The 27,281-nt window shown below is 39.2% G+C and overlaps 2 protein-coding genes across 2 annotated transcripts; one reads left to right on the top strand and one right to left on the bottom strand.

Annotated features, from left to right (window-relative positions):
* Positions 1 to 211: 211 nt before the first annotated feature.
* Positions 212 to 2,533, bottom strand: si:dkey-251i10.1 (uncharacterized protein LOC100038774 homolog). The gene is made up of 4 exons (XM_047606630.1): positions 2,317 to 2,533; positions 987 to 1,473; positions 754 to 894; positions 212 to 634 (listed from the first exon to the last, which is right to left on the bottom strand). Exons 1-4 carry the CDS (start codon positions 2,425 to 2,427, stop codon positions 477 to 479), a joined length of 897 nt encoding a protein of 298 aa, XP_047462586.1. The 5' UTR covers positions 2,428 to 2,533; the 3' UTR covers positions 212 to 476.
* Positions 2,534 to 5,243: 2,710 nt separating this feature from the next.
* Positions 5,244 to 26,671, top strand: LOC125020675 (GDNF family receptor alpha-4-like). Its single transcript, XM_047606091.1, has 8 exons — positions 5,244 to 5,648; positions 14,512 to 14,778; positions 14,866 to 14,958; positions 15,065 to 15,434; positions 17,224 to 17,333; positions 17,809 to 17,943; positions 19,733 to 19,869; positions 24,015 to 26,671. Exons 1-8 carry the CDS (start codon positions 5,594 to 5,596, stop codon positions 24,210 to 24,212), a joined length of 1,365 nt encoding a protein of 454 aa, XP_047462047.1. The 5' UTR covers positions 5,244 to 5,593; the 3' UTR covers positions 24,213 to 26,671.
* The last annotated feature ends 610 nt before the right edge of the window (positions 26,672 to 27,281 follow it).

Genomic DNA, 27,281 nt, shown 5'->3' with positions numbered 1-27,281 from the left:
TACAGACTGTGCAAGTGGCAAGTCAACTTACAGGAGCGGACACTACAGGTGCTCTACTCTACAATCCTAGAAGTGACCACGGTCAAACCAAGAAAGGCTCAGGAGGAGATAAGCGTGAGTAAATATAGCAGTTGGGTGTAATCCACTTCATGCAGTTCATTATCCAGTGAGTGTTCATCTCATTCTATGACAGTGGAGGAGACAGCAATGGTTTAAGGTTGTTCCCCAGAATAAATTTATTTAAATTGGGACCATACAAACCTAGTGAATAACAGGAGGAGGTATCAGATTTATCAGGAATGACATTGATAAGAGGATGTGGAACGTTTAAAATCATAAAGATGCAATGTACAGCCATCGCCCACGGCTACTGGTGAGACACTAGTTTTGTTCCCATAAATAAGGCAGAATGCAGAGTCCATACAAATGGAAAGTTATTACATTTAGCCATATTGGACAGTGACGTGACAGAGGAATTAGATGACTTTCTTAAGCTCATCGTACAACACCAGCACAAAGGCGCCGCCCATGCCTCTGAGCACATTGGACCAGGCTCCCTTGAAGAAAGCCTTGCCACCCTCATCACGTGCAATCTTGCGCCAGCAGTCAATGGTCCCACTGTACATGATGTCGGCTGTGGAAGATTTAGAGAAAGTTAGATGAAGAGGGCAGATATTAAAACTAATGCACAAGACTCATATGATGCATGTTCAGCCAAAGTCAGCCGAAATGAGGCATTACAAATAAACTCACCTCCTTTACGTCCGGACTGCATCATCATACGTCTACGGACAGTATCGAATGGGTATGAGGTCAAGCCAGCAACAGCTGTCACAGACTGTGCAATCATCCAGCTCACCAATATGTGGGTGTTCTTGGGGTCTGGAAGCATGCCTGCAAACACAAAAAGAAAACAAATTACAAATACGGGACAATTTAGGGTAGCCTCTTCTAATACAACAACTATCCATGTAAAGTTCACATACCCTTAGCCGTGTCATAGATGCCAAAGTATGCAGCCCTGTAGATGATGATGCCCTGCACAGACACGTTGAAGCCCTGGTACAAGCCTCTCAGACCATCAGACCTAAAGATCTTGACCAGGCAGTCACCCAGACCATTGAACTCTCTCCCAGCTCCAGCCTTTCCCACATCAGCTGCCAGACGGGTACGGGCGAAGTCAAGAGGGTACACGAAACAGAGAGAAGTGGCTCCGGCGGCACCACCAGATGCCAGGTTACCGGCGAAGTACCTCCAGAACTGGGCGCGCTTGTCCACACCATCAAGGAAGATCTTCTTGTACTTGTCCTTGAAGGCGAAGTTGAGGGCCTGGGTGGGGAAATACCTGATGACATTGGCAAGGTTACCTCTCCAGAACGAAAGCATTCCTTGCTCCTTGGGGATACGGACAACACAGTCCATGATTCCCTTGTACTGCTTATCTGCTGTGATCTGCTTACTGGCATGCTGGACCTGGAATTATAATGAAGAAGAGAGAGTAAAGTTAAAATAAGGAAGCTAATCAACGGCACATGACAATCACAAGGTCCCCTTCCTATGACCTTGGTGGCTTCTAAAGTTGCAAATGTTGCTTTTAAATGTTTGTTCCTGAGCAATCCAATAAGTCTTACAATAATTACTAGCAATCATTAATATGGCTGCTATGCTGCGTTTTGATCAAACAGGTCAGTTTGTTAATGATCAAACATTTTAATTAACACAATTAGATGTTCACTGGTCCTTAAATTCATGCCCGATGTCGTTGTCCGGGTCGAAGTAGAAACGATGTAAAACCTGTTGACCCGGCTGCGAAATAAATCGCTGGGCCTTAGCAAAGCCGCTAAGCGGTAGCTACAATCAACGAGTACATTAGCCGCTATAACCATTTCGTTGGTAGTTAAACCACAGGTATAACGGTTATGCGACCGTGTTATATCCGCAAACTAAATGCTGGTGCTGTACAGTGACAAAATGGATTGCCGCCGATTTGTACACAATGTTCCAACGTGACTACAGGCGTTTGTCCTTTGTTAGCTACGCCGGCTAAGGTTAACGTGTAAAGCTAACGTTAGCAAGCCGACTCGTGTAGGTCATTTCCCGTCCTATGGTGACCTCAAATCCTCGAGACCATCACTCTTAAGTCTTTCGTTAATTCTTTATTAGCAACAAATACAACAGAACAATCGAGACCACGGAGCATGCATATACACATTTGACAGGAGGAAGCAGTAAAACCTGAAAAGTGAGAACAGTAGCAGTTAGCCAGATTACACAAGTTAGCCGGCTAAAGCAGCCTCCCGGAAGGCAGGGCTTTACCTGAAGGAGAAGCTTCACTCTCTCGATTGGGGCGACCGCTGTTTTGGAGATGGCAGCGGAGATACCTCCGGCCAAGAAATCCTTGGCGAATGAAATAGCTGTCTCATTCATTTTGCGATGTTGTTAATATGCCTTTCAGATAACCAGTACAGGCGATACACCCCTCTGCCCTCTATAACAGATGGCCTACACCGACGAAATGGCCGATTTTGAAGCCGCGTTGCGGATATATTCAGTGCAACAGATCGCGATACTACACGAGAACTGTGATTTGACGTTATTGGTTACGCCTGTCTATGCACTGCTTTCCATCCAATCGAACTGTTTGTTCTCTGATGTCGTCACTCTGCGTATTTTCTATCTTGCAAAAACCACGCTATTACAATTAAATACACGCGAAATGAGTCATTAGAAATATGTGGTGCCGTGTGGACTTGTTCTGATTTGGTTTGGTGTTCAGAGTCACGCCCATGTATATGAAGACAGATTACAGATTAGTGCTCTCCTGGAGGGGAAAGTCATTGGGACACACAAGCTCTGTCTGTCAAGGACTGCATGGAGGCCTAGCCTCTTTAATTACATGTTAATTTATGTTTAGAATTGTACGAGAAAACTAAAAATGACACTGAATGCCCACGGTTATTTTTCAGTGAGATGCACTTCTTCACTAACATATGTTTTCATCTTGTGACCTATTAACAGGATGTGGTTGTTTGAATGACACTTGAGTCAATTTAACCTTGTGCTGTTTGCCAATACCACATATGCTATGAATTGGAACACGTTTGGTTTCATCTTGAGCTATGTGTCATGTCTGTGTCTGTATCTGCATCTGCTCTGCTGACACTACAATCTAATGCGGAATCGTGGCATGAAGTGCTCCTAAATAAAAGCAAAGTTTCATTCATCCATATTAGACTTTGTCCCAAATGTCCACCAGAGGGCGGACAATGACTTCTGTCTTCACCTTCAAATAGAAGAAGAAGGTATGCCGTACACTCACTTGCCAAAAGATTAGATACACCATTAAAAACAAATACACTCGACAGTCCTGCATCAAATGCCCCTTCATGGCTGTAATAAAGTTCAGCAGCATATTCGGAATGGTAATTAAAATGTGTGATTATTTGGGAGGATGTAGTTGTAGATGCTATTATACAGGATTGAACTGTATTGTTTCTGTATTATTTTAGTTATTTAGCCTAATATTACTGCAAACCACACTTTTTTGAACCTGTACTGGTGACTTCTGGTTGCACTCACACTGTAGGCTACAGTAGTACACATTAGTGTGGATCATGGTTTTTGTTACTTATAAAACTTCTTGCTATGTTTCAAACGTCACCTTCTGCTCTGCTTAAAGCACTGGCTGTCTGGTAAGTGACATTGGCAGTAATTCACAGTAACAGTGGATCTGAATATATATATTTACACACACACACACACACACACACACACACACACACACACAAAAAAAAAACTGTTACCTTCATGTCTTATCTCATGTGCAGTGTTGACCACAGGGAGGAGCTGCTGTGATGCAGTAGAGTCGCTGCCAAAGCTCCTATGATGAATCCTGCCACAGAACAAGTTCTGAAGCTGGAGGAGATAACAGTGAATCAAAACCTGATTTAACTGCGAACACACTGTGATTTGGAAAAAAAATGATTCAGCCTCAAATCACAGGATTGGGTTTGACGTAAGAAGCAACCTTAGCAAGAGAGGGTCCTTTCGTTTGAGTGAGAGGTCTTGTGTGTCTTTGGTGCCTTATTAAAGGCTTTGCTTTGTTGTTATTGTTTGGTCCAATGTGCATTTAACGACAGTAACTTTCCGCTTGTTTTTCTTACTGCCACTTGAGTATCCAATTAAACAGGATGTATAAATTCATCCACTAATCCCCTGGCTGTCTTTTAATTACAGCAAGGACAGCACGTCAGTGGCATGCACTTTGCAAATTTTAATTGCTTTTATTTGGTCTCAAGAAGCAGATGTGGGTCTATTTAAAACAATTTTGAGTGATTCTTTGAATTTGTATGTTTCTCTGAACTTCTTGTAAATTATAAAAAATACATTCAAGTAAAATGATATGTGAGAATCTTTAAAAAATAGGTGATCAGATTATTTCTTATAGCTAGCAAACCCTCAAAAGAAGTTTTACACTATGACCAATTTTTTCCTTCACAAGGAACAAAGCAAACAAATATTGTGCATGAGAAATGATAAGGTTGCATGGGAGCTATGGTGTGATGAAATGGTTTTTGATGTGGTTCATTTTCTAGGAGGAAATAATATATAAAATGGGAGGCCTATATTTTGGTATTTTCTCCCTGCATTACCTTATTTTACTCACAATTCAAATGGAACAAATAAAGATTTCACACTTTCACTCCCCCTGTGAGATGATATGAAGGGAAAACTAAACTGTTTTCAATGCAGAGGAAGGACCTATCAGTTTCATATTTAAGTTCAACTCAGCAGACATTCTAAGGCACCTGTGGGAAAAGAATATATCTCCAAATTATGAAATATGGTCAAAATGGAAACAGCATCTTACAGCTTGGTTAATTCCACTATTACTATAAGCTCAATTTCAAGTCAAAGACAAAGATGTTCATTTAGTTCAGTTTTGCTTTGAACATTTGAAACCTATTTAATCACAATATACCAAAATGGTTTAGTAACTAAGTCGATTATAAATTGAGTGATAAATCTGCAATAAACATGACTTTTCATGGACTACTAAAAGTGATTCATAGTGTAGCTTCACCTTCTGTTGTCCATCAAGTTGACACCCGAACTTGCATCAACCCAGCTGTTCTCCCACAGGAACATCCCATGGGCACACTCTTTTCAGGGGCCAATCACAGCGTGGGTTTAACAGAGTTGCGCTATGCAGTCTCAGCGCTCTCACAACTCCGGCTGGACAACTGTGGAGCTGCGACGGAACCACACGCAAGTGCAACTCGCACTCGGAGACTACAGCCTTGTCTGATGGGATCTTTTCGATGAAACTTGTATTTTTTTGGGAGAGGGTGGGTGGTAATTAATATCATTATTATTATTTTTTTTTGTGTGTTCTACTAAATAAATGGGACAACACAGATCGCGAGAACTTGAATCGCTCCGGTTCAGTTTTTCCAACTTTGTGTAGACCCTTCGATCTGCCTCAGTCCGAGCGCAGCAGCAGCAGAGGAGTGGGAGGCTGGATGTGGCAGGAAACAGGTCACTGATCTGCAGCGAGCCGGGTGCGACTTTCCCAATAGCCCTTAACTGTCCAATGTCACCGGACAGGATGATGATCATTGGACTTCTGCTCAATGTCTTCTTTCATGGTAAGCTGCACATTTCTAATTTCGAACAGCGGTACCGATCACTGAGATTATCATCCATTAGAACAGTCTGGTGTCGGGTGAAAAGACACTGTCGTCCACTACAGGAATGCATGAAATTATTGCAGGTATTTCTCTATAGCACAACATCTAATAGACTGTAAAATAAATAAATAAATAAATAAATAAATAAATAAATAAAAAATCCCAGTTTGATGCACATGGGCAAAAATGCATATTTTTATTTCTGACGCTGACATTATTTCAATTTTGAAAACTCAAACTTTTTGGTCATTTAAAAAGCCGTTCATGGTCTACATCAACCATGTAACCTGACAAAGAACAACAGGCTCTATTTTCAAAAATATATAATATATAAAAAAGGGGAAAGACTAAGCACAAGATGAAGTATATTCAGATTCATAAGCAATAACACTAATGGAGGTTTGAGATAAACTTTTTACACAGCCCTTAAAATACACTTAAAGGGGTCTAATTCAGTTTCATTAGAGCAGCATGTCTTAGATTTTACATGTAGATGACATCATGGGTTCACGTCTGCTTTCTCTGCCTTGGACACCTTCCAAAAAGAGCTAATCTGCTCTCCCATGTATTGATTGGAGTGTCCCAGATCATGGAAATATATCACACATTAGCTGTTAAACCTCACCTTTATAGTTTATATAAATTACACACTAGAAGCTGTGAAGATGAAGGATTAGACCTGAAAGTAAATGTTTATAACTTAACTTAACACAGCTGTACAGTTTGTAATATCAGTGGAGTAATAGTAGTCTTTATTGACAATCAAATGGAGAAAGACCTGCCTGTGATATTTCAGTTGATGAATACGGAGTCTGCCCCCACCCTGAACACACACATTAGCCTTCTGCCATACAAGTTATGATGATTGAAGTCGAAAATGTGATTGTGGCTGGATAAGATGTCTCCCATTGGAACATAAAGCTTGTTTGTCTGTGGTTTTTGGCACTGAATTACATAAGTTTTGATCCTTGTTTGATTTGAAGTGTTCTTCAACTCTGTGCTCACATACATGTCCTTTGTTAACACAGAACATATAAAATATACAAAACACTGCAGAAATATATACAATATAAATACGCAATCAGTGAGTGGGACTGGAGGCACGGACTTCTCTGCATCCGGAAACGAATTCCGATAAAGTCATGTGCCCATTAAACATTACCATCACAAAACAATCAACCCTTCAGTCACCCGTTACATTGTGATGGGTGTCAAACCCACCTGCTAGGGATGTAATGGAGTCACACCAAGAAAAACTTATTTTATTTTGTTCTAATAAATTCAGATCTAAATCATTACATGTTCAAATAAGTCTGTCATGATGCTGTGTTCTAACATCATACCTGATTGCAAAATAAATTAATACATTGAAAAGTTTTTAATTGACATCAAAAAAGAAAAGTGAAATATGAGCTAAGTCTTGTCCAAAATTATAATCAGATTTTGGAAGAATCTGCTGCTTTGTTTCTACATTCCATTTCTCTATAATACTACATGTGGCATTCCATGTCTGTGGGCACTGTATAAATAGACTCCCCCAACTGAATTGTATTCCAGTTCAGTTATTTTTACCTTATATTATATGACCATGGGCAGCATAGCGGCTCGGTGGTTAGCGCTGATGCCTCCCAGCGAGAAGGTCCAGGTTCGAGTCTAGCCTTTCTGGGTGGAGTTTGAATGTTCTCCCTGTGTCCGCATGGGTTTTCTCCAGGTTTCCTCTGGTTTCCTCCCACGTCCAAACACATGGTTGTTAGGCTAATTGGTGACCGTAGGTGTGAGTGTGAAGGGTTTTTTGTCTCTGCGATAGGCTGGCAACCTGTGTACCCTGCCTCTCGCCCGATGCCAGCTGGGATAGACTCCAGCAACCCCCCGGGACCCAAATGAGGGTTAAGCGGTTATAGAAAATGAGATGAGATTATATGAACATGTACTATATGTGACTTCAACAATGGCATTAAGAATTTAAGAAGTAAAGTCAATTCAAATATCTACAACATCTGAAATGCTCTGGACCACCTTTCTCTCCTTTGAATAAAAATCGCACATTATAAGTGCTATAGTGTAACCGTGCTCAGCTACGTGTCACTGTAACTGGCTGGTTCAAATAGCCCCTCAAAGCGTGTTGATAATGAAGGCTGGGAGTCTTTATCTCTGGTTTCCACTGTTTAATTCTTGAGTGGGACATACTGGTCAACCATGGATTGGCTTGCTACCTGCAGCTCAAACACAGCGATCTACAAGGAACAGCAAGTTTGCTACAAAAGTGCATTATGCCATTATATTTCTACCACAGGCACGTCTCTCATAAATTGGCAACACAGAAAAACTGGCAGCGGATTTTATTAACTAGAGAAGGCACCACTCAGCCAGTCTACACCATTAATGTACAAGTGGAATCTTGTTCAGTATAAACACTGTTATATTAGGTAGCGGCTGTGCCATTTCTTTTATTATCAGTTATTGATTTGCATCTGTGTTTAAGAACATTTCTTTTTCCACATTAAAATTACAAGAAAGAAAGAAAGAACCTCAGTGAATGTGGCCTTAGTATATTTGGATATATCAATGGAAAGCTGGCTAGTGCTCAATGAGTTTTAACCCGACTTTGACCCTTTGCTGCCAGTCCCATGTGGATTATTGCTTAAGTCCCGGTACAGACTGCTGATCGAGTGTTGCTATTTTAGCACCTCATTTACTGGACGTGCTAGAGCCATAACACGGTTGTCATAAGCAAATTTTCTGGCTGTGTGAAGTTGCACAGGTACTTGGTAGACCAATATCACTATGCATTATATTCTTCAGCACTTTCTATTTTACTGTTTGGCTTCACCTTGTGCACACAGCTTTATCCAATTCCTGGCTTCATTATCTTTCCCGCTGTGCTATAGACTCTTCTTTTGTTCCTCTATTTATGCTGAGGCATTGTCTTTATGCACTCTGTGACTGTAATTCAGTTTTGTTTAGGACATCAGCACACAAAAAAATGAAATTGGCAGCATGCCTATTGAACATTACTGAGATAAAAAAAAAAAAAAATCATGAAATACAAAGAGAATGCTTATCATTAAAATGATCAAGGAGAACACCAGAACGTGGCGCTGAATGACACCTGATTTCTGACTGTCCAGCTCATAGTGTAAAAAATACTTTTTCAATTGTTAATTTGTGTCTCTCATGTGCCAGAGACCGTGTACTCAATTTGTTTGTGTGCTCAGCATCTTGATGATCACTTGGCCAAAACAAATATCCACAGCCGATGACAGCCGTCGGCGTTTGGCCAAGAAATTATTTTGCACATTGAAATTTAGGACTGCACTAGGCAACAGATGGTAGAAACCTGAAATATTTTCACATCTTCCAACACCCTGACTGGCTGATGCGGCACCTGATGCATTTTACCTGGAGTACAGGGATGCTGCCTCCATGTGGCTGGCACAGCTCATTAAGTGACATATTATCCATGTACTATACGCAACTGTTGATTGAGCAAAATAGCAATTTTTGTACGCACAAGCAGAGATGTCACCTATGAATTTGTGAAGCTTTACCACAACTGGAATGTGCTCAACAGCCATCTACCTGAGAACTTTAATGACGGTCGCATCTTGACATTTTTGATGATTTTCAGCATCAGAGTCGTCCTCTTAACTTGCACAAACTGAGGGCTGATCACAAGTGTGGTTTAGCAAGTGTGGCCCATGCATGCAAGGCTGCCTTGGTCACTTCTGAAAGTCTTTGTTCTATGCAAAACCTTTTCAAAAGAAATGAGCAAGGGAGTAGATTTTTGTGTTTTGTTTAAATCAGGCATCAGTGTTTTGGACCCTCTACTGATAAGTGTGAACAGAATTAGCTGCTCTCTTTCTTACTAATTTGAAATTTTAATTTGGACATTAAAAAGTCCACAATATCTCAACCGAAGAAGATGTTACACTTTGAAAAAGCATGCTTAGAAGACAAATCTTTCCAGCAGTTCACACACTGTAGTAGAGAAAGTAAGTTTTTTATGAACTTTTCTAATTTCTTTAAATTGATTCGCTTGATTGAGTCGCCTGGAGCAATGGCAGGACTTTTCTCATAACAAAGAGAATATGCAAATACTGTTAAGCATATGTTTAATGTTAATAGAACGTTTTATGTTTGAAGACGTTTGAAGAGAGCGGTGGAATTTGCAGAATTTAGTGCTCAGCAGAAATGACTGAGTCAGTAAGGAGCCACACAAGCACTTTAATTAATGCCGACTAACTATCTGTGTCCTTCCTGAGGAAACACCTCTGCCCACTGGTAAACTCAACATTGGAGGGGTGTTCAAATTACTCACTACAATATGATTCAATAATCTGGAGTAATTAGCAAATTGTCTGTCCTTGCTTAACACAAATAGCACAAGATGGTCCAATGTTTTTAATCTGATTTACAGTGTGAAAAGGCGTTTTCATTTTTGCAATGAGGTGGGGTCATGCAGTCACTCAGAGAATTTTAAGTGCTTTGTTTATTTTTAGATTTGATAATTTTGCCAGGGCTATTGTTTTTGTTTACCCTTGAGACCAATTAGTCTGACAACCTTCACATTAACATTCAGTTAACTTACCTGCATAGACACTATTATATAAGTGTCTTTTAAACCCAGCTATCATACCCAGTCCTAGAATGCTAGCACATTTTCTCTGTATAAACCACTACCAATGAACACAACAATAGGGTAGATGTTGAACATTAGGCATATCAACATTTTAAAGCACTCAATTGTCGCTGGAGCTATAAAGATACAGACTTTGACTAGTACTACAGAAAATTTTACAAATTGAGCCTCATCAAACAGTTTGATAGTCCTAATCACCCCCAAAAAATCCTAGTATTCAAGTATTCATTTTTAGAAGTTGAAAAAAAAAAAAAATAATAATAATATTTCCACTTCAGCTCTGCTTAAAGCAGCTATGCAGATGTTTTTGTCTCCCCCTTCAGGCAGTGAGGGTAACTACCAAGCCGAGGGTGACACTGGAGTGTTTTCGTACGTTTTCTTACAGTCTAGAGTCCGTCAGCCCCTTTTATTGTTTCAGTTATCTCTAACCAATAAAAGCCACCAAGTCTACGTGTTTATCCTTTCTGTGTAACTTAAACTTGAAATCTTTCTCCTAACAAGTTTTGTTTTTGTTTTGTTTTTTACTGGAAGATCAGAAAATTTCTTGCATGTTTTTGAGTTAAATCATTCTGACTGCCTTTCTGTTGCTGTTCCACCTGCCCTTCTTTAGCTGTGGAGAACTGTCATCAAGAACATGTAGACATTGATGTAACCGTTAACTTTTAATCAGCACAAATCCCTATGGTTTTACTAAATGTCAGGTAGATGAATGCAAGTATAGTAAGGAGTGTGACATAGTGTCAGTCATGAGCATGGTTCTCCTTTAGCTCCGTCGTTGTCGCCTTGCTCCCATTCAAGCCTGTGACTTCCTTCCAAGAAGTCACTTCTGTCACAATCCCCAAGCACATTTCACATTAGAGTCACACTCTCCCACCCCGACCTCTTCTCAAGTCAAATTACAGCCCAGCATTCTGGAAGCTCTTTCTGCAACCAATCCTAGTGTGTTTGAAAGGGTGGAAGAAAAGTTTTAAAACCATTTTTTCCCCCAACAAATGCTGGTAGGTGGTGTGTGGTTTGCTGTTCACGGTGTTAACCTTCATCAGCTTTGCCTCACAAATTCTATTAATCACCACAGTGAGAAATCAATAGAGTGCATTGTGACTCACATATCACAGTAATTCATTTCCTTTTCATTTCTCTCTCCTTACTTTAAAAATACCCCCTTCAGACCAGCAGTTCCCTTAACCCAGACTTTTACTTTAACAATTTCTTCCATAGTAAATATCCTAACAGAGCACCGTGCTTCCTTATCATCATAACATTAAATAATGTTAAAATCAGTCTGACTGAGCAGCTGTGTACTTTACTTAGGTTTTTTGTTATCAGTGGATTTATAGATGTGCATGCATGTGTGCGTGCTCACAAAAAAGGCTGTCAGAAATTAAAACTGCTGATAGTCTCTCTTTGTCAGTGGTAAGCCTGAGGGAACAAACCCAGGGAAGGAAAATGTTCGCTGCCCAAACACAAGATTACGCGAAGAATGTTTAAAACTGAAGCTAAATACCTTGCTATAAAATTTGAGGTATCACAACACATCGATAGGCAGACACATGGACAGGTAATCATCACCTTTGCATACCCTGGAGAGCTCTGACTGTGAATATGACTCATTGCCCTGTGTGTCATCTAATTTCCCACACCTCCCATTATGGAGTCACTGCAGTAGCGTTGGATGTCGTCCTACAGCGGCGACGAAGCGTAGCTTCTGTTTATGATATGTCTTGTGCCAAAGTGAGACGTGGACCTCATGTGGTGCCTGAGATTGCAAAACATGCTGCAGCAGAATTAGATCGCTGTGCGCTTTGTGCCGCCAGTCAGCAGGAGCTTAATCGAAGTGTGTGACCGATCTAACACAATGCTGTGTGTGTTTGATTGTGATGTACTGTATATGTTTAAATACTAATGCATGAATACATGTGACGATAAAGTAGGTGCAGATATTGGTTAACAGCCCTGCATTAAGTTCAAAAAAGAAGATTTACTCAATTTATTCCAAACTACACAACACATTTTTTATGTCTGGCAGTCTGTTTCTTATGTGCAGATAAAAAGTGACAGGACATAACAAATTAACGAGATAAAATGGGAAAAGTGTGTGCATGTTGCCTACCCAAGCTATTTTCTGTCTTCCTGTGGAATCGCTGTGTGTAAACTGTAATTTGTGGGGACAATTATGTGTCACATTTGAAAAAATTAATTTCCTGAAATCCTCTATCTGAATATTTTTTTTTTTGTTTGTTTGTTTTATAAGAGACTTTTTTTTTTTTTCCTGCTGTCTGCCTCATCCTGCCTCTGGCCTTCCTGCATAGTGGTTTTCATGAAGCAACAATCAGCATCATGAAATTACTTGTAGTTTTTCGCTCACAGACAGAACCCTGCCAATCAAAAACGTTTAATGCTTAATAATTATATTTCAACATGAATTGTATCTCAATAATGCATTAGCAGAGGAATGCAAATATCTAGTGTATTAAAGAAGGATATATTTAGGTGTATTTTCTGTCAGGTTAAGAAACATTTGCTTCAGATGGATACCTTCAGAGTGAAAGCATCTTGAACATTTGATTTGAGTCACTGTCGGAATGCGAAATCCACACTGAGTCTCTATGGAGGTAAGAATGGAAGCAAAGTATTGTTTGCTGGAAAGTGCTGAATGGTATTCAATAAATAGGTTTTGTCTTATGTATACAGACAGTGTCTGACATTGGTGAAAAGCTTTCCAAATGGAAAGGACTTGGCCATGACAAGTTTGCCCCTAGCTGTTCATGTGCTGTTAAAAGCGGCAGTGCTTCTGACAAGACATGCATGAGAACATTTATCAGGAAAAAAAAGAAAGAAAGATATTTATTACATGTAAAAATCTGTGTTTGTTATAGATTTGATGATGATTTTTGTATACTGCATTTTTTAATAATATGTGCATTATCTTATAGCCCCAATGGTATTATTATCATGCGGTGTATGGAGGGACTATTCCAGAAATGCTCTGTTGTTTGTGGTTGAAGTATTTGCATATCCGAGAGGCACCCAAGAGCTGTCTGTTGAACAGCATCCCCTTTTTCTTTTAGGCAGAATTTCTGCCTAACTTTTGAAAGCAAGGCTGTCAGGCAGACGGCACTTAGTGATAATTTAGAAGCACTTAAATCTACAAGAACGGTTTTCCAATGTGACATCAGCTTAGGTTTTAGATAACAACGAAATCTAGAAAATACTGTAGCTGTGAAACAAACATATTGGGAAAAAAAATTAAAGGTGGGAAATCAATCTTAAAACTACGCTTTGGAAAGTTGTCAGCGGTCCTAATGTTGCACTTAATGAGATAAATCACAGTGTGTAAAGAGGTAATTAATAGGATGACTCCTGAGCAGCCTAAGCAGGGTCCTCCACTATGTATCGGCTGGAGTCATACAGTAATGCTGTACTAATTCACAAAGTAAATTCTTTTTGTGTGTGTTTGAAACAAGCTGAAATGCTAATTAGTTCTCCTATTTTTCTCACTTGTTGCACCAAAATCAGCAACAACAGGACATAATACGACATGCACAGGGGGAAAAAAACGGCAGCAGGGAGGAGGATAAGCTCCAGGCTGACTGTCTGCTTTGAAACCTGACAGGAAGTCACCATAGATTCATAAAAATGCTATAGCATGCGTTGAGCTCACGTGTCCAGGAACATTGTGGTGTGTGATATGAAAGATGAGGCTAAGTCACAGTGCCTGGCTGCATTGTGCATGAAGTATATGATGGCTGGCAGCATTTCCAGAAGCTTGGATGTATCTGTCATTCTCATCGGCACCAACACTGAGACACTGTGCTGAAGTATTGGTCTTTTATTAAAATTGAATTAAATGCATTTTTTAAAATAAAAAATAATTAAAAAAAAGTCAAAAGTAAGTTAAATTATTATGAAATGGTGTTATTAAATTATTTTCTAGACTCGTGTTTTTATGAGGGGCATTAAGGTGTTGCCCACCTTGCTACGTTATTACACTTGTGTTTTCAATTTAATATTCTTGTTCAATATCATCGTGACCTGCGATGCAGTTCAGAGTCTATGAAGTGCACTCATCTTGCTCTGTTGCCTTAATTAAAGCCTATTTAGCTTTAGGAAGGTGGGATCATAAACCCAGTCATGTTGGCAAGGAGAAGCCCGATCCACTACTATTATCAACCTCCCTTCCAGGTAATGTGCCAGTATCTGCATCCTTAGACTGTCTGATGGCGGAGCAGCGCTGCATCCAGGAGCAGTCCTGCAAGGTCACCTATCGACTGCTGGAGTACTGTGCGTCTGAGGAGGCTGTGTCGCCCCTCAGTTCAGACGCTCGTCTGGAGTGCTTGGAGGCCCAGAACTCCTTGCAGCATTATCGCCCCCTTCAAGTTTGCAAGTGTCAGCGAGGTTCTCGCAGGGAGGAGCACTGCCTCAGGGTCTACTGGACTGTGAGATTTGCAGGTGAGTTTAAGCACTGAAATCTTATTCTGTGGGTGGCTCTTCAAATTCTCAGCTGCATAAAATATGTGCTTTTCACTGTTGTTTTAGCATATGATGAATATGAAGTGTCTCCGTATGAAGAACTGGAGCTAAATCTAGTGAGAAACATAGAGCTGTCACGTATGGCCTCCATAATGTCAGGTAGAGCACAACTTTAACTTTGTTTAGCTTCCAAATGAAATATTCAGTATGTCATGGTTTTTATTTCCTGGTGTACATTAATCCCTTTTTTCCCAAAACCCACCAGCTTCCTCTCTTTCTGTGGACGGCCAAAACCAGTGTCTGAAGGCCGCTCAGGACTGCGGCCTGTTTGAGAAATGTGGCTCCCTGCGATCAGAATATGTTGTGGCCTGTACCAAGCCTGCAACAGTGTCTGACAACAGCTGTAACCGCCAGAAATGCCATAAAGCCCTGAGGCGCTTCCTGGAGCGTGTGCCAGAGGAGTACAGCTTTGCTTTGCTCTTCTGTCCGTGCTCCGACACCCTATGTGGGGAGCGTCGGAGGAAAACCATTGTCCCGTCATGTTCTTATGAGGAGAGTACGAGAGGGGAGGACAGAGTAGGGAAGCCCAACTGCTTCAGCCTACAGATCTATTGCTCCAAAGATGAGCTGTGTAGGTAAGGAGACTGTTTGAGTGTGTTTACACGGTGCATTAAGTTCCCTGTATAAAAGAAACACACATTTTCACCATGTATGTTAAATAGCACAAAGTATCTGAGTATCTAAGTGTGCCACAAATTATTCTTGAACCCAAAATGATATATTTAAACAGTTTTGATCACCAAGAGTCAAACATACTCAGATTGCTGTCAAATAAGAGAAAATTTGCATATCAACATGATTTAGAATTCAGATGTGTGGCATTTTGCTTAATTGAAAACTTCTTAATTGATTCATCAATCATCATAACGGTTGCAAATTAACTTTCCGTTCACTAGTGAATCAAGTAAATGACTAATCTCGCTCTAATAGCACAAACCTATAGACATGCAAGAGGTGAAACTAAATGAAATACACAGAGACACTGACAAGAAAAGCTACTGATATAAATCTGTTGTTCATTCAAGCCAAATAATGTGCTTTCGTTTATGCTGGTACTGCCATACTCCATCGGACTGACAATGAAGAGACGACAACCACTAGCTGATGTAAACGTGGTAGTAAACGTTTTAGTTGTTAAAAAATCATATTTGCGTTTTTTTTATGCACAACAATTATATTCAGTGGCTTTGTTAGGCCTGAAGCTTCGTTTTGCCTGTGGTAAATAACATATTAACACAGTCTATCCACGTCCTGGAATTAACAACACTGAATTGCTGTGCAGAAATTCAGGCATCTACCTGTTTATTAGCTCACAGATGAAGTCTTTGAATATAAAGAGGGTTGTTTTTCAGACAGAAAAAAGAAAAGTGGGAGCTTTTGTGTGCTTGTTGTTTATCTTACAATAATTGTTCTCCGTTATGAAATGTTAAAGAAGTTAGTGACGGTGACCTGCAACATCATTACCATCAGAACTAAAACAAATAGTGTAAAGAGTGAAGAACTCTTATGTTTATTGCTGACAGATGACATGATTCATCTTAGATTAGGTTTATATTAAGCCCTTTACTATTTTTGTTGGAAGAGCTCTACAACTCGAAGGCCAAACAGAACAACCTTGGGCTTTATGAATGAGAGACAAAGAGAGAATTTTCAAGTACAATTTGTCTTTGTCCCCATCAGCTGGCCAAAGTAGGATTTGAAAACTCAGCCTAATCAATATACTAAATTACAGAGTGAAAACAGTCTATAACAACAACAGAGTAGACTCTAATGCTGTTGTCCATGTTCTAAAAATTCTCAATTGCGTTTTTATTAAATTTGATACAAAAGAAATGAAGCATATTCGACAATGCATCCATTTCAATCATAGTCATACCAGACATACTCCTCATTAAGTGTGCCAAACTCCATGACCTTCTCAAATGGCAGCAGGTCTGTTTTTGATAACAGAATCAGCCTGTAAAATCAGTGTCTGAGATAAGATGCCACAGCCAGCACTGAAGAGGTCTTTTTACAACTCATTACCAGTAGTTTTAACTAAACTACTGCATGTGCGACTATTATTGCAAAGCTTTTTTTTTTTGCTTTTTTTTTTTTTTACCAGATTGGCGTTCCACACATGTGATTAATAGGCTAGGAAGGTGAACTAAAAGCACCACATTCATACAAGTGCATATATGTCTCTTTCTCTGATTTGTGTTCAGTGCCTCACAAGCTGTTCTTGTTGCTTTTGTTGTCTTGATTTGATACCACCTCAAATCCCAAAATGAAATTGCCAAAACACATTCTGGTTTTCTGTACTGACACACGAAAAATCATTTTGGTGGCTTTTGTGTTTGTTTGTTTGTGTGTGTGTATGTTCAGATCCCGTTTTGCTGATTTCCAACACAACTGCCAGCCCTCCCCTCTGTCCGCCTCTGGTTGTATGCGAGAGAGCAGAGCCATGTGCTTAAAGGCCTATGCTGGACTCATAGGTGAGATGGAGAGAAACAAATTAAAGAGGAAGAGGAGGCTGAAAGTATGAGTAGTTCAGAGAAAAATCTGAATTGTTATCAGCCTATTTGGCTTATATAGTTTTCAAGTTGAGTCCAAAAACTTGACAGGGGGTCACTCACCTGCCAAAAGCTGCGGCTCTAAGGATCCAGTCAGTCTCACTTTAAACTCAAACTTTAAAGCTCAATTCAAAAACTTATTTTCCAGCAGCTCAACAAAGTAATACATATTATCCCCACAATCAAAACACTATTTTGTAATTATGATGCAATTATCAATATTAAGCGCTGGAAAAATGGTGACACTGGATCAGTAGTGTATCATATATAGTTGCTCTTGTTTTCCATAAATGTGTCCGGTGAAGATAATACATTTTTACTGCAAGGGAAATTCTCTTTCAAAATATTTCTAAACTTGACCTTTCAGTATAAGTTTAACCCTTCTTTCTCTAACCAGGAACCATCATGACTCCCAACTATGTGAGCAATAGCACTACAGAGGTGTCCCAGTGGTGCACATGTGACGGCAGTGGGAACGAATGGCAAGGCTGTCAGCGCATCCTGCAGATGTTCACCAACAACTTATGTCTGCGTGAGTAAACCATCTTAAGGTTAGGGCCTGTAGTTTCACGATGACCAAACTGCAGTAAAAACAAAAATGTATGTAAAGTTTTCACAACTTCAAGAACCGAATACATTTACTGTATTTCTCACTAACATTCACACATCTGGGTTTCATTACAATTATTTTTTCTAACACAGTCTGGATATTATATTACACTTTGTGGTACTGCATAAGTTCTGAAGAGCAAGTATCAGTATTACAAATCAGTCCCAAAATTGTACCTGGCAGTTCTTCTGTCAGCATAATGACAGAGGAAACGTTGACTTTTAGCTGTCAAATGTGATTATTATCTAAATTACTGTTGAGAGATTCTGCTCTAACTGAGCATTTTATTATGTGCATTAATACATTATTCAAATGAGATGGGTCATGATTGCTGATTGAGAGGGCAAACCACTGAACCGTAATGTTTTCTTATAAATAAATGAATGGCAAGAGACATTGTCCCTGGTGTGCGGCTGGCTGCCAAATGTGAATGTAATTTCAAAGGTGTGTGGAATCAATGAATTCCTTCACCACATCTGATAAACACTCTGTGACTTCTTGTTAAACTGTTGCCAAACCTGAAAGGATGTACGGAAATGCCATTTGAATATAAAGATCACAGTTACTCTAAAATGCACAGTATCTGGGAAATCAGGTAAAATTAGTTATGATCCCACACCAATGGAAACTGAAGACAGAAAAAAAGAGATTATAGAACATAGGTCAGGTTAAAGTTTCTTCTAAAATTCTCATTTTGACAGGTGCTATCCATATTCTGAAGTCAGTAGCCAACAATGCTGTTTGACTTTAATATTGCAGGCAGAAAGGTTTTCTAACATATGGTTAAAGTTATGAAAGGGTCTAAATTGACTTTAGGCTTCAAATGTGTTAAAAACTCCAACACCCCAGATCTTGTGTTAAACTCATTCCTCCTGTCTATTTAAGGACAGTTAAGCAACAGCTAAAATATTTAAATTTCACCTTATTAGATGACAAAACATCTACCCAATGTGATTTGTTTTGTAAAAAGCCCCAGCGACCAGTGTTTATTAATGCAAACCTTCTCATCCCGATTACCAAGACCAAATATCACAACCTAGGGGACAGAGCTTTGGCTATCGACCTGACCCTCCAACCCTCCGCAACTCTGACACAATCATTTCATTCAAAAGAAAACTCAAATCCCACCTCTTTAAGAACACCCTTAACATCTGACCACTCCCTTCCCACTCTCATCCACCCACTTTACTGTGCTCTCTGTTCTGTATTTGTTTTGTTCTATGTGCTTTTCCTTTTATGTTTATATAAAGTGGGTACTAAGAAAAGCGCTATAAAAATTGATGCATTATTATTATTACTATTAATATTATTGTTTTTGCCAAGCTTTCATTTAGAGTAGAAGGGTGCCAGCTTGTCAAATACAAGCTGACATTTTTGTTCTCTGTGGCACCCTCTTTCAGTTTTAGATCAGGTCCAGTATAGCCCATGTGTGATGTACATTTAAAATATTTTATTCCGTTTATGTGTACAGGAATCTAATAGAATTTTTCTGTTTGGTCTGAAAATAGAGAAAATTAAAAAATAAAAGTTTTGACCAGAGGTCATTTTCTTAACAACAGATTCATATATTCATACCATGTCCAATCATGCATGGTACTTGCAGAGTTGGTACTTCCTATAATGCTTTGTCCCTGATAATATTTTTGTGATGCTTCAAAGATGAATAACGATGTGAACCTAATGAAGATGGCCCATGCTGATTTTGTTTCAGGCACTGCCATCAGCTCCATGGGAATCTCCGCACCTCCTCCTGTGGAAAACACTCCCGTACCAGCTTCCCAGCCCTCTCCACGCATCTACCAGGAGAGGGTCCATGTCAGAGTTAACACTCTCCCTGAATTCAACAGTGTAAGTACTCTCTACTTCTACACTGTCTCAGCATATGTTAGACACTCTGAAGAAAGAGTTGACTGTATATCATGGGGTAACACCAAAGCATCACCAGGGACTATAGCTGTGAGCCTGGCCCAGGAGCTCCTTGTATAACCTCAGATTATTCCCCCCACCTCTCCTCCCTACATCTCATTGTAGTTGAGGATTAGCCCTAGGTGTTTGCAGCAATTGACTCAACCCTAACTGTTAATATTCATATATGCACACCCATCTACTCTACATTCCATATTCCCACCATTTAATCCTCCTTTTTCTGCATTTCCTTTTCTTCTTATCTCACCCCGTGAACCATTACATCACAGAAGCCCTACCACTAGTTGCTATATAGCGTCCAAATACTTAGTTTGTTCATAAATTGTGCATTTGGGTTTCCATTTGTTATGATTATGTAATACCACTAACGTAAATTGTTTGTTTTTATTGTTTAAATTTTAGAATTAGTGATTCCAGTCCGTATGCTCTCACTCCAGTGAAAGTGAGTGCTTCACTCTAATTGTATTATCCAATACACAGAGCAGCCACAACATTAAAGCGACCTGCCTTATATTGTGAACCTCTGGGTGTGTTTTATATTGCCTGGCATTGGGACATGTATCTCACATAAGTGCAAATATGTATAAATGTTTCTTATTATTAGTAAAAAATAGCATTAGACCAAACCAGGGAACCTTCCGGAGAAAACTAACATCAAACAAGTCCCTGTCTGTTGGTGGTTCCAGTTGACCCTCTGAAGACCTTCTGACTGACTGATAAAAACAGTTAATGTAAGCACTGTAACATGCCCACTCGTGAGAGCTGGTGAAGACTCATGGAGTGTAGTAATTGATGCTACAAAAATAGGTGAAATGACCAGTGACGCTATAATTGAACCTGTGGCACATCATGCAAACCACAGTCTAGTAAAACGTTTGAATCCTGACAGAGTAATAATTTGCTCATCATACTCATTTGAAGTAAGATCACATTCACCATCTAGTGAACTGAACACCCACTAGTCAACATGTTTTAAGCTACTGGCTACCTCTTATCTCATTTATAAATAAATATATTTATGAAAACAAATTTAACATTTTAGTGTGTGAGCTTGAAACCACACAACTATGACATATAGTTGGAATGTGCATGGCAAATCAAATCCCATACAAGCATTAACCAATAAATGACATGTCTCGATTGTATTACATTTCATTGTCTACTAGATGTCCTAATCGAGCACTGTGTCATTGAAGCCTTGAGTAATGAACCATTTTTTGAAGCTAGTATCGAATCTTCAACAAAGCCGCAATCTAGTGTAGCCTGTATGCATAGTGATGAGAAAAAGTGTTTGCAAAGCTTCCTGGTCTTATTTTTTGCATGTTTGTCACACTTAAATGAAGATAACACAAGTAAACACAAAAAGCAGTTTTTAAATGAAGATTTTTTTGTTATTATTAAGGGAAAAAAATATCCAAACCTACCAGGCCTTGTGTGAAAAACAGTTGTTCAAATTCTCTAACCACAGCCAGGCCTGATTATCACCACACCTTTTCTCAATCAAGAAGTCACTTAAATAGGACCTCCCTGACGAAGTGAAGTAGACCAAAAGATTCTCAAAAACTAGACATCATCCTGAGATCCAAAGAAATTTAAGAACAAATGAGAAAGAAAGTGACTGAGATCTATCAGTCTGGAAAAGGTTATAAAGCTATTTTTTCTTTTTTTCTTTTTTCTTTTTTTTTGTCTGCATTTGTAGACATAGTCAAACATCACAGGGTGTAAACATCATATGAGATTGATGCAGTTATATTCTTGCATCTGAATATTTTATTACTTCAATGCATGTGTGTGACCATCACCAGCCCTCCCTGGGAACTACCTTGTTGATCTTTATTGAGTGGAGTGACCTTGGCAGGGGGGGGCAGCGCTACACGTCAGTGAATAGAGTGGGAGAACAAAGGAAAGAGAAGATGTGGAGGGATGGACAGTGGAAGAGAGGCATGTGGTGCTGGTAGGAACTGATGGTGTGTAGGGTTCTGTGCTTTCTAAGTCTCCTCAATCACATTTGACAGGGTCCAGGGGGGTGGTGTGGAGATCTCTGGAGAGATGGGACAGTCCAGGGGAGTAAGGGTGTTCCAAAGGAATAGAGGAGAGAAGTGTGTGATAGGGCACATAGTGACAGTGAAAGAACAACTTTCTCAGGAGTGGCAGAGGCAGATCAAAATAACTCCAACAAATTTAGAAAGAGACAGGGTAAAAATGGCCTGTATGGCAATAGTTTAATGCACCCCAAATGATGTGCATATTATTTGCTTATAAAGTGCTGAACTGAGAGCTTAAATAGTCACTCAAGGCACATGTGACATACACTCTGCCCACTAACTTGAACCATCCAAGATTCATGTTAATACCAAGCATCAACAGGGTCTGACGCATTTCTGTATTAACCAATGAAAATGAAGATTTGGTGTCTTTTTACAAAGTCATGTGATCTTCCCATTACTAATAATTAAATACAGTACTGTGCAAAACTTTTAGGCGAAGCATCTGATCAGTCCCAAATTCATACTGCAGCAACAAGCCCACAGATACAGCCAGAGTTTCAAAGAGCTGTCTTCTATGACAAGAAAAGCAAGCGGCCGTGTACCAGATGTTGTGGTTCCCAAGAGTCCAGATCTCAGCTGGAGTTAGTCTTGAATTACACAAAGACACAGAAGACACTGAGGCAGCCTAAATCCACGGAAGAATTGTGCAAGGTCTCCAAGTTGATAGGAACAACCTGTCTGCCATGTACTGCAAAAAAAAAAAAAAAAAAAAACGTGTGTGTGTGTGTGTGTGTGTGTGTGTGTGTGTGTGTGTGTGTGTGTGTGTGTGTGTGTGTGTGTGTGTGTACCTGGAGACTTGGTGCTGTTCTGATTTTTTTTATTTTTTTATTTTTTGTTTGCTGCAGTTTGCCATTATTTTCTTAAGTTTTAAATTTTAATGCCTGGAACTTTTTAAACAGTGCTTCACCATCAACCAAAGATGGCCAAAGTGAAGTAAAACTACATAATAATGCAACTATAATATAGAATAATTCAGAGAGCATTGGAATGTGTAAGAAGGATTTTCAGGTAATTATTAATATACATGATAGGTATAAGTTTATACTCTGAATAAAGATGGGTTTATTTAACGTCTAGAGTTTTTATGATTGTTATGTTTTATGGTCATTTTGGTACTGATGCTGACAATTACATCTTAATCCATTCAATTTAGTTTTATCTATACAGCAGCAATAGCAAACAAAATGGTTTTAAGACACTTTACTCGACCCAGTGTCAAACTCCCAGAGCAAGCTCTAAGGAAACAGTGGCAGTAAAAAAGGGGGGGATGGGCTGAGCAGAGAGATGGAAAAAAGAGGGAAGGGAAAGAGAGACTTCGAAGCAACCAGATAAATCAATGCACATCTGGATAAAGCATACAGTGGAGTATTTGCTTGCACCGTGAAAATATAGTGTCCAATTAATTTGGCCCACAACTGCAAAATGATGTAGAGGGACTAAATTTGATTTTAAAAACGGATCAGTAATGTTTGATTCAGACTGTTTTATTTCTGTCAGCACCTTACAACAAGCACTTTTTAGTGGAACGACTGCTTTCAAGCAAAGTAAGTGTCGAATGGATTTTGATGTAGATCTATTGCTGTGATTTTTGCATATGTATATATTTGTATTCTTATTGTTTTCAAAGCAACACGTACGTAGATTCCTAAATACATGGCAGGCTTCTTTTATTGCATAAACAAATTGGACTGTGCTATGAGACATGTAAGGGAACATTATCATTGGAAGAAGTTCACCTAACTGGTGATTCAATTTGAACTGAAATCATGTACAAATCTGAGACACGGGTAAAGAAACACCTGAACAACCTTTTTCACAATCTATTTTCAAGGGTTATCGGATAGTTGCATTGACATTTGTCCGGTCATTTGACGCACAGTCTCTTTGTTTTTAGGCTGTAGCTTTGGGATGTTATCATATGTAAATTCGGTGTTAATGTGGACTTTCTCTCCCTGATCTTCCCTCCACGCTTCAGCACTCCTGTTAATTAAAAGAATCACTCTTTCCCTGCTTTTACAGATGGAGGACAGTGAAGAAGATGAACAGGAAGAGGAGGAGGAAGCAAGCGAGGACTTCAATGTCATGCCGCCGTATTCTGAAAAGGACTCTAATGTTGAATCGGGTGCTCGAGGGAGTCAGCGGGGAGCAGCCGACCAAGCAGTACCCGTGTTACCATTGCTGCTGCTGTTGCCTGCAGTCATCCTTGACTGGGAGTGACTGGAGCAACTGAAGACTCTTATCTCCTACTTTGCTTATATTTTACTCTTGCTACCACTGTCAAGTCCATTTCACCAAAAATGAATCACACAGGAGAGTTGTGAAAAATCACTGTAAATGCTTACAACATTTCTTTTTGTTTCCTTGATTCTTTTTTCTGTTTGCTTTTTTTAAATGTCCTGTCTTTGTTTTTTATAATTCCCCGTTTCCTCTGGGGCTTCCTCAAGCTATCAGCAGTCCTGCAGTATCCACCATGTCTTTACTTCAGTCGTCTCCTGTGAAAGGAAGGGAACAACGTGAGCAGATACACGAAGTGCTTGGGTGGATTGAGAAGTGCTGTCTGGGCAAATACTCTATCTAGAGCCTGCTTCAAACTCAAAGTGCATTCCCTCTTTCAACAAGAAGCACATTGCCTTAGGCCACATACACTGGACGTGCTCCAAAAACCATAACTAGTCTATTTCACTGCAACCAGGCACGAGCACAGCTTTTGATTTCTATTTCATGACTCATGTCACATCCGTTTCTGTGCTACCCCTTCGACTTTTCCTCTCCCTCCCTCATATGGTGGTTGATTAAGATAATTCACTGTGCAACAAGCTAATATGAATGTGCCCCATCACTTAAGCTGCTTTGTATCACTGAAAAAACGCTTTGCAAAATTGCTTAATTTACAGAACGATAAGATGTAAACTAATGGTGTGTGTGTGTGTTGCATAAAGTATACCTCTTCTCACTTCGTGCACCGGAGCACCATGAAACAGACACCAAGTCAAACAGTGACTGTGCTGTTGTTCTTTTGTTAACACGCTTAACACTTAGAATAATTCCTACATCAGTGAGTGGCTGAGTGAATTCAACCACTGGCAAAAGTAATGAGATCAAATTTTACTGTAGAAATGACGAGTAGAGAAAAGCAACATAAGCAATTACAGCACAATTCAAATTGCTCAGCATGCAGGGGAAGTCTGGAGTAAGGCTCAGGGGAGGAAAAAGCCAATTTACTGCTGTCATACCCTCTCACTTTTTTTTATCCTCAGGAGATGTGGTTTTAGTGCTCCTTCCCCATCATGTACTTTAGATGTTGTGAGAGCGAGATGCAGCGATAGGGACACAGGAGGCTGTAAAGCCTGCTGGCTGCTCTGATCATTGAGCAGCACATTGAGCCATTCTCTCTGCCTGAAATATCTTTTGCTGATGTTAATGATTTTTTTCTCATATGGCTCATTTTCCTGTGAAATTAGGCCGCTGTTGGCCTGTAGGTAAAGAAAAAGTAGAGAGAGAAGTTTTGGACAAACTCGTCTAATCTGATGATGAGTTTGCAAGAAATAACCCGTCTGAGTTGTGCAAGGAAAACTTCTAGTTTCTTTTCTATTCTTTTCGATTCTGTCAATTTATTGCAGCTATACGTTCATGTTTTAAAATCATTTTATGTAACTACAGTAATTTCAGTGATGACTGACTTACAACTGCGGTCCGCTCTAAAAATATCAGCATTGAAATAGTCCAATTATGTGTCGCAAAAAACTTTGTGTGTTTGAATATAACTATTTTCAACTTTTTATTTTTTTATTTTTGCCCCCCACTAATGGATTTGTGCCCCTGATGGTTTATTAAAATAACATTGGATACAGATTCACAATACACAGGCAGAAAATGCACTGAAAGCATGTCAGCCCTGAGTGGAAGTCTATTCTGCTTCAAAGTTTATGGAAGTCACAGTCAGACTTTGTCTAGATGTTGTAAGGCGAGTGGACCTGCATTGACCCACTTTAGGGCAAAATTACATCATGCAGGTTTTTAACCACTTTCTTGCTGAGAGAAGCCAAGAAAGTGATGGGAAAAGGCCAGTTAGGAAAGCTCTGAAGTGTGACAGCAAGCTTAGTCGGTGCACAGAAGACTTATTTGGACAGAATAATTGAAGGCAAAAAGTAAAAAAAGGACAACCGCCTAGTATTTAAATGCATACACCATGGAAGAAACATGCCGTTAAATCAACATGAAAAAGAAACATATGAGCACTGCTGCTACTTCAGACCTCTCAAACCCACTGCATCCAGTGACTAGTATCAGTGACTGCATCCATCCAGACATAAAGACTTAATGTGAGTTTATCTCTATTTTCACATTTCATTAAGTTTGTTTATATTTGTAAACTATGTAAAGTAAACATTTACATGAGACGTGGCTTGTATTTTTTTTTAAAGTTTGAAAAAGCTCACTGTGTTCGCTATCTGTGATCAAACTCTTTAAGAAAATATGTGAATATCCCGTTTTGAAGGTTACACCATGAAAGCTGCGACGCTATGTACAGTACTGTTCCACATGCTAACCTTCTTGTAAAAACATAAGTATAATGTGTAACAACTGTGTAGTTTTGTGACATAAAAGAAAGTGTGCCAATTTGTTAAAAGAATAAAAGTCACGTTGGAAATTTCCAAGTCTGACGAATTAATGACCAAAAATTGACTGTTGTGTTTTAATATATTAGCATTTTCTTCTTAACTTCTTTAACTTCTACTCTTCTTTCGATATATTAAAAGAAGTCCAGTATGAGGCCTTTAGGCTTTTATTCTTTATACCCAAACTCAATCAGTACCAAGTTCCTCACCAATCTGCATTTTGTCCATTCAACTCATGAGTGTTGGGCAGCCACCAACTCTGAATTTAAATGTGTTTTTGCATGTCTTAATCAATCTACTACAAAACAATGTAATTTAAAATGAACATAAAATAAACATTTTCAAAACAATGCTGCTATTGCAGCTGAAAGTCAGAGCCACTAGCGAAGGAGGAGGGCACAGCTGGAACCCACAGCTCAATGCACTGCAAATACAATTTTACCTTAAATTATTTCTTATTAAAGAATAAATAAATAAATAAAATAAAATAAAATAAAATTATATTAACGATGCAAAAAGCTGTTGTGTTATTGTGATTTTTGGCTAACATCAACTGTATTTATCCAAGTGTTAAATAAAATCTGTTATATATAACAGATTTTATTTATTTATTTATTTTTATTATTTATTTATAAAATCTGTTATATATAACAGATTTTATTTATAG

Source organism: Mugil cephalus, chromosome 15 (assembly GCF_022458985.1).
Source record: "Mugil cephalus isolate CIBA_MC_2020 chromosome 15, CIBA_Mcephalus_1.1, whole genome shotgun sequence".
NCBI classification, from domain to species: Eukaryota; Metazoa; Chordata; class Actinopteri; order Mugiliformes; family Mugilidae; genus Mugil; species Mugil cephalus.
This window is presented reverse-complemented; position numbering and strand designations above follow the sequence as displayed.

Coding starts and splice junctions, on each gene's coding strand:
- si:dkey-251i10.1 (XM_047606630.1), bottom strand. CDS start 2,427: ATGAATGAGACAGCTATTTCATTCGCCAAGGATTTCTTGGCCGGAGGT. Junction 895..986: donor CATCTATGACACGGCTAAGG/GTATGTGAACTT, acceptor TTGTGTTTGCAG/GCATGCTTCCAGACCCCAAG. Junction 635..753: donor GCAGTCCGGACGTAAAGGAG/GTGAGTTTATTT, acceptor AATCTTCCACAG/CCGACATCATGTACAGTGGG.
- LOC125020675 (XM_047606091.1), top strand. CDS start 5,594: ATGTCACCGGACAGGATGATGATCATTGGACTTCTGCTCAATGTCTTC. Junction 15,435..17,223: donor TCCAAAGATGAGCTGTGTAG/GTAAGGAGACTG, acceptor GTGTATGTTCAG/ATCCCGTTTTGCTGATTTCC. Junction 17,334..17,808: donor GGCCTATGCTGGACTCATAG/GTGAGATGGAGA, acceptor TTCTCTAACCAG/GAACCATCATGACTCCCAAC.